General features: G+C 41.9%; 1 protein-coding gene across 2 annotated transcripts in view; it reads left to right on the top strand.

Annotated features, from left to right (window-relative positions):
- Positions 1–4,786: 4,786 nt before the first annotated feature.
- Positions 4,787–10,743, top strand: part of Taf1b (TATA-box binding protein associated factor, RNA polymerase I subunit B) — an 80,088-nt gene continuing 74,131 nt past the window's right edge. For both annotated transcript variants that reach the window (XM_050141917.1, XM_050141916.1), the window contains exons 1-2: positions 4,787–4,847; positions 6,461–6,559. In XM_050141917.1, the coding sequence (XP_049997874.1) occupies positions 4,830–4,847; positions 6,461–6,559 (117 nt within the window). In that variant the 5' untranslated portion in view covers positions 4,787–4,829. The remainder of the gene's footprint in view (positions 4,848–6,460; positions 6,560–10,743) is intronic.

The raw sequence follows: 10,743 nt of genomic DNA, 5'->3' as shown, positions 1-10,743 counted from the left end.
ACAAATTGTATTCATTTAAACACTGCTTGGCCCATTATATCTAGCCTCTTCTCTGCTAACTCTCGCACCTGGACTAGCCCATTTCTAATAATGTGTGTAGCACCCCAAGGTGCGCTTACCGGGAAGATTCTAGCCTACGTCCATCCTGGGTCGGAGCTTCAACGATCACGTCTGCCCAGGAGAGGGGAGCATGGCCTCTGAGCTCACTTCCTCTTCCTCCCAGCATTCTTTTTTGTTTACTCCTCCCACTTATGTTTTAACCTATGAGGGCCAAGCAGTTTCTTTATTTTTTTAACCAATGACCTTCCTCCATCAATACTTTAAAGATGTACTGACCTAAGAATGGAAATCATGACATGTATTTGCTTGGGGAAGGAGTTTTGCTTTTGTTTCTACAGGAGAAGAAAAGCTATGTATATCATTGAAATTGATAAAGATTGGATTTGAACAAGAGATGCCGCTTAATTGGAAGAGATGATAGTTCATCAAACATCATGGCCTTTTAACTTGAACTAACCTATAAAACTAACAAATGCTTTTCATTTGATCAGCGATAACTTGCCAAAATAGAATCTTCCAAAATTTAGGGCTGGGAAAAGGTTTAATTTCCGTCTTTTCAGGAAAATAAATATATCCAGCTAAGAAATCTGAAGACTACTGGACAAACGAGACATCTGAAGGAAAAAAAAAAAAAAAAAACAAAGCATTCAGAAAAAAATGTCTCAAGAAAAAGAGCAAATTGGTCTATTATTATATCACATTTCCAACAAGGTAAAATTTCATAAATCTTACCAAATGTATGTTTCTGCTATTCTCTACAGACATAAAATGCAAATGTTCTTTTTGTAGTCCCAGTTTAATTAAAAATTAAAGCTGACTTTAGAGTTGGAGTGCAACTCTCTCTTTTAAAACCCCCATGATTATTAAAGTGAAATTCAAAATCTCTTGTCTCATGTCAGAAGAGCCACCTAATATGGGACAGAAGAAAAACAAAAATTTAAGGACTATTTTATTGCTACTAATCTTATCATCCTTTGCTTTTATATTGACAGCTTTTCTTAAGGTCATGATATAAATGGTCATATAGAATATTAACTAATTCTAGAAAAAGATTTCATCTACCTTCCTATACATGATTTCAGATTTGAGTCTCTATCAGTTTTCTGCAGCACACCTAACAGTGACCTTTGAAGTCTCCTTAAGGAGGATGGGGTCCTACAACAATGAATCCTCCAGGACTATGATAACACTACTAAGCTGAAAAGTACCACTGAAGGATTGGTTTTGGACTACAAACTGCTCAGAATAATTTTGAGATGACAAGCTAAGATGATCCATCCTAACAGACTACTCTAGCCAGGACTTGAGACAAGCCCTGCATTTTCCCATTATGCATAGACTGGACCAAAAGAAAAAAAACTGATTCACCTGCCTCTCCCAGGACTTGACAATTAACCCAAATTTTCTTTTCAGGATCCTATAAGATACCATTGTCCCCGGTCAGCAGGAAGTAAATTTAAGAATACAACGCCCACATTCCCAAGAGGTGGGGTGGATGGTTTTTGTTAGTTCAGTGAATTATGGATGTTTGTCATTGTTTAGGGGTTTGGCTACAAGTTGTTATCAGTAATGGTCAGAAAAAAAGCTAAACAAAGGAAATTAGATTCTTTTCTTGTTTTGAAAAGAAAAAAGGGGGATAGAGATACAATAAGATAAAGGGGTAGATTATTGAATCTACTCTGAAAAGAAAAAAGGGAGGATATAGATATAAGATAAAAAGTTAGATTATTGAGTCTACTTTTAAGAGCAACTACTAATTTTAAATTGAATTGGAGCTTTGTATATTGTATATAAATTTGTATATTGAGATTGCCTCTTTTTTTGTTTTTTTTTTTCGAGACAGGGTTTCTCTGTAGCTTGGAAGCCATCCTGGAGCTAGCTCTTGTAGACCAGGCTTGCCTCGAACTCACAGAGATCCGCCTGCCTCTGCCTCCCAAGTGCTGGGATTAAAGGCGTGCACCATCACTGCCCAATGAGATTGCTTTTGTTAGAACATACTGTATATACATTTCTACTCTTGTTCTAGGTATTGTACCTATATAAGTCATTTAATAATGTAATGCAAATTTCTAGTCCTTGAAAATTATTATTACCGATAGTTTCAGATAACAAGGAAATGCAGATTAATAGTTAATCACTTAGTATTATCAAACTGTAGTCACATTAGGTACATTTTCAAGGTTAAATAGAGATCTATTTTAGGTAGACAGGTCATCTTCAAACACTTCAGAGACCTACAAATATGGCATTTAAGATGTTTTAATAAACTATGTTCTTCTTTTTTATGACAATGAGATATGAGTCTAATGGATCTCTGTGAATTCAAGGCCACCCTGGGCTACACAACAACAATGCAGAAATGAATCCAGGTGGTGGTGGCGCAGACCTTTAATCCCAGTCCTATGGAGTCACACTTTTAATCCCAGCACTAGAGGGAATATAAAATAGGAGGAGAGAGAGGCTTAGTCTGTTTTAGTCTGTGGCTGCCCAGCTGTGGTAGAGGTAAGACTTCTCTAGTGGCTTGTCTGTTTTGTTTTTCAGGTTGAACCCCAATTTTTGTCTCTGGGTTTTTATTACTCATGCATTATATTCTGGTGCAGGTGAAGGGTCTTCCTCTTTGACACTGATGGCTTCCAGGGTGCCTTGTACTCTTGGTTTTCCTCTGTGTCAAGGACATTCATTCTCACGGTCCTTTACTGGCCTCAGTCCTTGGACCTTTTTCTCTCTGGACACTCCCTCCCTAGTAATCTTACCTTGGTTAGCCCTGCGTTCAGCCCCAGTCATGCCCTTTCCCCTGAATATCCAACTCATCAATTCAGTGTGGTCCTCAGGGCCCCACCTGGACATGGAACAAGACCACACTAAGACGTATACCAAAACAGAATATTGTTTTCTCCTCCACTGTGCTTAGGCGGAAGATAGATTTATTTATTTATTTGCCTCAGTAAAGGCGATCTTTTCCCAGCAGCGCAGGACAGGTTCTGAGATTTACAGTCCATCTTAACCCTTGTCTCACCCCATCCACCAGGTTTGGCTTTTGCCTATATATCTAGAGACTGATCGCCTTTTCCACTACCACTGCTATTCCTCTTCAGCGTTTCATTTGTTTTGTTTTGTTTGTTTTAGGCAGGGTTTCATTAAGTACATAGCCCAGGTGACTCTAACTTAGGGTCCTCCTGCTCAGCCTCCAGAAGAGCTGGGATTACTGCACTCCACTGCCTTGTCTTTCTAACTGGACTCTGCCTTATTGGCTTGTGTGGTATCTTGGTTAACACAAGTCTACTGATGAATAGAGTCATGGACACTTTGTCTTTTCTTTGTCTTGCTGTTGTCTCAATTATTTATTTCCAGTCTTGAAGCTTGAGTCCATGGTCTTCTAAATGACAAACACACACCAACCACCGAGCAACATTCCAGCCCTAAACCATTTTCTGATATAGCTAGTCTGGCTGTCCTGGAATTCACTCTGTAGATCAGGCTGGTCTTGGATTCAGAGATTTGCCTGCCTCTGTCTCCAAGTGCTTGGATTAAAGGCGTGTGCCACCAACACCCAGCTTCTCTTTGTATATTTTTTTAATTATGTGTTTCCTAAAAAGAAGTCCCTTTCTTTGAAAAATTCAAATATAACCAGAGAGCGGTGGTGCACACCTTTAATCCCAGCAATTGGGAAGCAGAAATCAGTGGGAACTTTATCACCTAAAGTCCATCTCAGCATTCACCTCTACCGACCCAGGATAAGATCTTTAGCATTTAAAACAAATATAGCCAGGCAGTGGAGGTGTACACCTTTAATCCCAGCATTTGGGAGGTTGAGGCAGACGAATTTCTGCTGAGTTCCAGTATAGCCTGGTCTGCAAAGTTAGTTTCAGGACAGCCTGGGCTACACAGAGAAACCCTGTCTTGAAAAAGCAAACAAACAAAAACAATGAAATAATAAAAATCTTAAAAGCCCAAATATAGTCTTGACGAAAGAGGAGAGTTACTTTGTTTATAGGTAAATCCCCAAAATTTAAAAGCGATTTTGATTTAAGGAATGAAGCAAAGAATTCGAGTGTTCAACGAAGGTACGTACGAAATTTATCGAGACTTTATTATGTGAGATCTAACTATATTTACAGGTAAATATATACAATTTTTACACAGGAGAAAGTGGAGGCACAAGAAAAAAAAATCATGATCCGCTACCTAGGTTGCAAGGTAGTGTAAAGCACCTGACAAACACACACAAGGCTTTGGTTCTTAAAGACCTGGAGAAGAAGAAGAAGAAGAAAAAAAAAAAACAAATAGAAACCCAGCTCTAACGATGTGTTCTCTACCTCAGACATTAGGAGAATATGTAAGAAAATAAAATAATAATAATAATAATAAAAAAACAAAAAACGAGAAGCCGGGAGGTGGTGGTGCTTGCCTTTAATCCCAGCACTCCTCACCCAGAAGGAGGAGGATTTCTGTGATTTCAAGGCCAGTCTGGTCTACTGAGCGCCTTGACAGCCAGGGCTACACAGAGAAACCCTGTCTCGACACATACTCCACCAAAAATAAATAAATAAGACAACTTCTCGTAGGTCTGAGCCAATTCTCAGGAGTCTGGCCCCGTTCCTGCCTTGCTGGCTGGCAGCTCAAAACCCAGGCTTTAGGAGCATAAAGGGCGGCACTGAAGACTAGCGGAACGCAAAGGCGGGGACTGTGTTTCTGGCCGGAGCACTCTCTCGCCTCTCCCGGAAGCGGCTCCCGCTGCCTTAGGTAACGGTGGCGGCGACCGAGCAGCGATGGATCTGGAGCAGGCGGTAAGGACCTAGAGGACCGCATGGGGGTCTGACTCGGCGTTTCCCTAACTGAAAGAGCCCAGGGAGCCAAGCGGAGAAGGAGCAGCGCGAGGAGGAGGCGTCGGCGGGGGGCGGTGACTAGCAGAGGGGGCGGGGCGAGGGGGCGGTGGCCACGGAACCAGGCCACCTTCCCACACGGGGAGGGTGCGGGTGCGGGTGGGTGGAGTGTTTGTGCCCGTGGGGCGTGAGTCGGGAGAAGGATGAAGCTGTGGGGTTGTGGGATGGCCACCTCCATGGCTCATCCTCTCTGGAAGGGACCATCCAGCAAAGCTCCCATTGGCGCTGGGCTGGGGTGAGGAAGGGCAGGACCTGAACTTGGGATGCCTCCAAGAAACCAGTATCAGTCTGTCCGGGGTACCGATTCCAAACCCCTTCAGAGGACATTCCAGTGTGCTGTCTTAGTTAGGGTTTCTATTGCAGCAATAAAACACCATGACCAAAAAAGCAAGTTGGGGAAGAAAGGGTTTATTTGGCTTACACTGCACATCATCTAAGGAAGTCCGGGCAGGAACTGGAGTCTGAAGCTGATGCAGAGGCCTTAGTGCTGCTTGCTGGCTTGCTCCCCATGGCTTGCTCAGCCTGCTTTCTTATAGAACCTAGGACCAGCAGCCCAGGGCTGACACCACTTACCATGAGCTGGGCCCTCCCCCATCAAACACTAATTAAGAGACCCAATCTTAAGGAGGCATTTTCTCTACTGGGCTTCCTCCTAAAATGACTTTAGGTTGTGGCAAGTTGACACAAACCTGTCCAGCACATGTACCTATCGATACCTCATTGTAAAAGTGATCAAGATGTTGTTGAACTTCAAATGACCTTTACATGATAGGCATATTCAGTAACGACCCATAAGTCAAACACGAAAGGTTTAGGATCCAAGTCTCTCTGTGTGTTTGTGCGCGCGCACGCGCACACTGGCAGAATAATGATAGAGGGTCTCATAGTAGACTCTAAGTATAATACCAATAAATGTTGTATGATGGATGGTTAAAGTTTAGAGAATAAGTTGATAAAACTGAAATTACAATCCACCATGATCCATCCATATAGAGCATGGGTGAATCTTGTGCTCCTTTTCCTTAATGGAGCCCTGCAGCATACGGTTCCACGTCTCATACACATACAGTTGGTACCCTTGATAGCGCTGCCTAAATGCACCAGAACTTGAAACAGCTGTTTCTTGGTACATTTTTCAGTGCTACCAAGGAAATGCCAACAGGGTTTCTACTCTTCGCATTTTTATTTTGCTTACATATGCTGGGTCATCTTTTTCTCCCCCACCGCTTCCAAGGAACTTTACCTGTTTCTTTGTTTCTAGTTTAGTCTTGTCTAGCTTTTCTTCTTGGTTCTCAGTCTGCATATTTTAGTAGCTTTGTGGAATAGTTACAGTGTTTCTTACTACTAAAGAGACTTAATTTTTTATTTTTAGATAGTCTGATGTATTTTTAACTTTGTGATTTTTTTTTTAATTTGGGGGATGAAATCACCAGGAATTCTAGAGATAGAACTTAGAACCATGAGGTTTAAGATGCAGTGTACTGGCCTGACAGTCACAGGTTTTCTCTTTTCTATAGAAATCGTTCACGGACCGCTGTTCACAGTGTGCTGCTGTCTCCTGGGGCCTTACTGATGAAGGAAAATACTATTGCACTTCCTGCCACAATGTCACAGATGTAAGTAACATGCCACTTGTGAATATGCTTATGCTTTTAAAATGGCAGTTTCAGCCTGGTGCGTGGCCTGGTTCCTAAAAATGGATCTGTTTTCATTACTCATTCAATGGCCAAATTCCAAGAATAGAAACAGTCTTCAAGAGTACAGTCTTGGATTAAGAACCTTGCAAATTAGATGGGAGATGAAATTTTAAAATTATATCGAGCCCCTGGGCAGTGGTGGTACACGCCTTTAATCCCCACACTTGGCTGAAGCAGGTGATTCTCTGAATTTGAGGCCAACCTGGTCTACAAAGTGAGATCCAGGATAGCCAGGGCTACACAGAGAAACCCTGTCTCAAAAAATTATATGTGTTTAGCTACATTTATAAATGAATATTACATATAGACTATACGTGTATGGATATATCAAACATTACACTTGAAAGAAGTTTTTAGTTTTTAATGTGTTGCACTAGTGTAGAGATTTGGATGTGAGGTGATGGGGGGCTTATCTCTGTAGTTCCTTTAAGAGTACCAAGTACCGGGGGCTGGAGAGATGGCTCAGTGGTTAAGAGCATTGCCTGTTCTTCCCAAGGTCCTGAGTTCAATTCCCGGCAACCACATGGTGGCTCACAACCATCTGTAATGAGGTCTGGTGCCCTCTTCTGGCCTGCAGACATACACACAGACAGAATATTGTATACATAATAAATAAATAAATATATGTAATAAATAAAAAAATACATACATACTTTAAAAAAAAAGAGTACCAAGTACCTTCTCATATTTTATGTAGTCCCTACCTCACAACAACCTGTGACATACAGTGTTATGCCTAGACTGCAAGTAAAGCTCATCAGTCGAATTCGTGGTTTTGTTGTTTTTGTTTTTTGTTTTAAGACACAGTCTTACTCTGTAGACCAGGATGGGCTCCAACTCAGAGACCCGAAAGAGCTGGGACTGAAGGCCTTTGCCCTGACACCTGGCACCGGTTGAGCTAGTTCGCTAACACACAGGAGTGCAGAGACTTGAGGTGGGACTTGAACCTCAGTCTTCTAACTCTCGGGTTCATTTCACCCCATCATCCCTGTTTCCTAACTAGAGAGTGTCACTCTGCACTGTTAACCTTGGTAAATGAGGCCATCTTCACACTAAAGTTCTAGGTCTTATTTTGTCAAGCATATTCTTCTAAGTCAGCCTTAGTAATCACAGTGTGGACAGCCTGCTGCTGGACCAGCTAAGCATGTCAGGACTGTTCTCCATAGGACAGGATTTGCTGGAAGTGCAGATCCAGGAAGGAACAGGTGCTGTGTTCACTGCTTGGTCAGAAAGGCTAGTTGGGGCTAAAGAGAGACTGTGCCCCAACATTGAGTGTGGTGGGGGCCCGACTTGCCTTCCTAAGTCAGTGTTATAACTAAAAATCTGGGCACAAGATGTGAAACAAACAAAACCCTTAAGAAGCATAGATAATTTAGGTGACAACTCAGTTATGCAAGTGCTTTTCTCTTATAAAAAGGTATGTCTGTATGTGTGAGTGCAGGTGCCTGTGGCTTCTAGAAGAGGGAGCTTGTGAGCAGCCTGACATAGGTGTGGAAACCCAAGGGTCCTTTGCAGGACCTGCACATGCACTTAGCCCTGGGCCATCTCTAGCCCCACACAAGTGTGTTTCCTTGAGGTGACCTATTCAGTCTGCAGCTCAGATGCTTGTTTGTATCTCTGTTAGGCAGGATATTAATAAGATAGACACTCAACCAAGAAAGAACACTGGGGAATGACTGAGCGCTAATCTCCTTGATGATGGCGATGGTCTCTTGGAGACATGTCTCATCAAGATGCGTAAATACTTGTGTACACAGATATATCAGATTGGACACTTGAAACATGTGCGGTTTGTCTCTCCTTTGATGCTTGCTGAGGCGCCAGTGGTTTAGTCACTCTTAATTTTGTACTGTTGTCCAGATGTAAATATAGTGGAGGAGCGGAATGTCACGACGGAAGAGTTGCCATTTGCAGGTGGAGTCAGGGCCTATTTTTATACAAACTGAACAATCGTAACTAATGACTTCTTTTATTTCTATCTTTGATGCTTCTTGGTTCTTTCTGTTTAAATCTGCTACCATCATTTTTAGTTTGAAAGAATATAATATTACCATCTAGTTTCATATTTAAGACTCTCAACCCAGCCGGGCGGTGGTGGTGTATGCCTTTAATCCCAGCAGTTGGGCGAGGCAGGCGGATCTCTGTGAGTTTGAGGCCAGCCTGGTCTACAAGGGCTAGTGCCAGGACAGGCTCCAAAGCTACAGAGAAACCCTGTCTTGAAACAAAACAAAACAAAACCATAAAACAAACAAAAAGACTTTCAACCTAATGGAATAATGTACAATCCTTGAAGGTGGGTGATATTTCTTTTTCCTACTGTGTATGGGGATGACCTAATGCCTTCTGTATGCTAGGCATGTGCCATACTAGTTATATCCCTGGTCTCTACATGTTTTTGTGAAAGGCCCTGAACCTCAGAGTCTTCCCTTCACACAATAGGCAAACCTCTGTGTGTACAACTTCCATTGTTACACTGGCTTTACACTAATCCAGTCATATTCAGCTTGTAGAATAGTATACAGCTGGTGCGCCCTAGGGTTGTGTGGTGTGGAGGTGTTGATCAGTGGGTGAAGAAATGACCAGTGAGTCAGTGTGCTCACTGGTGGAACAACAAGTGGAAGCTCCTTGCCCTTCCCTCAGTTTGTTGTGCCTGATTCTTCAAGCTCTTGGCACGGAGAACAATTCCAGCAAAGCTTTCTGGTTAGAAAGCGTTTTCCCTGGTGTGTTTTAGTCAGGACACCATATATTGTTTGCAAGTTCTTAAGTATTTAATAAAAGTATGGGCTCAAATTATGAATTTAATAGATTTTATAAGAACAATGCATGATTATAGTAGGAAATGGAAAACTATGCAAATGAAAGCAAAAATCACTAATATTCTCAGTATTCATTCAGCAGCTTCCAGTCAGTCTTTTGTTTGCTTGTGTATGGAAAGGAAAAGGGAGACTTGTGAGTACCACCAAGTCCTTTGTCTGATGGTTTTTACTGTGTTATCCTAAATATTGCAGATTTGTATTAGGTATGTAAATAATCCACAGTCTAACCATTCAGTCAGCTGATGATAGCTTCATGGGGATGTTCAGCCTTCCCTGCTTTGCATTAGTTGTTTATGTCCTAAATAGCTCAGGGTGAAGCCCCTCCCACCACTTTGTTCTACCTGTCTTTTCTCAATAACTGCTTTAGTGGAGTGTGTGTGTGTGTGTGTGGCATGTCTTACCTTCTCACTTTAGCCAACTTAGTATATCATATTGTTTGAAAATTAGACTACAGTCCAGAAATCCTAATGTTAGAAGCATGTCTCTTATAATGTTTGTTTGTTTGAGACAGGGTCTCATGTAATCCAGGCTGGCTTTTGGGTGTTGAACCTAGGGCTAGGGCAGGTTAGACAAGCATTTTACCAACTGGGTTACATTTCAGCCTGTGCATTTTACTATTATTTTATTGTTTTTATTGAGCTACACATTTTTCTCCACTCCCCTCTCTTCTTCCATTCATCCCTTCTACTCTCTCCCATGACCCCCGCACTCCCAATTTACTCAAAGGAGATCTTTTCTTCTTCTCCTTCCTATGTAGATCCATGTATGTCTCTCTTAGGTTCCTCTTTGTTGTCTAGGTTTTCTGGGATTGTGAATTATAGGTTGGTTTTCTTTACTTTATGTCTAAAAGCCACTTATGAGTGACTACATAATATATTTGTCTTTCTGGGCCAGGGTTACCTCACTCAATTTTTTTTTTCTAGATCCATCCATTTTCCTGAAAATTTCAAGATGTTTTTATTTTTTACCACTGTGTAATACTCCATTGTGTAAATGTACCACATTTTCTTTATCCATTCTTTTTTTTTTTTCGAGACAGGGTTTCTCTGTCCCGGAACTAGCTCTTGTAGACCAGGCTGGCCTCGAACTCCCAGAGATCCGCCTGCCTCTGCCTCCCGAGTGCTGGGATTAAAGGCGTGCGCCACCACCGCCTGGCTTCTTTATCCATTCTTCAGTTGAGGGATATCTAGGTTGTTTCCAGGTTCTGGCTATTATGAATAATGCTGCTATGAACATAGTTGAGCACATGTCCTTGTGATATGATTGTCTTTTGGATATATACCCAAA

The sequence above is a fragment of the Alexandromys fortis genome, unplaced genomic scaffold (assembly GCF_014885135.2).
Source record: "Alexandromys fortis isolate MF-2015 unplaced genomic scaffold, M_Fortis_MF-2015_v1.1 scaffold_30, whole genome shotgun sequence".
Lineage (NCBI taxonomy): Eukaryota > Metazoa > Chordata > Mammalia > Rodentia > Cricetidae > Alexandromys > Alexandromys fortis.
The sequence above is the reverse complement of the archived record's forward strand: the minus strand, read 5'-3'. Positions and strand labels throughout refer to the sequence as shown.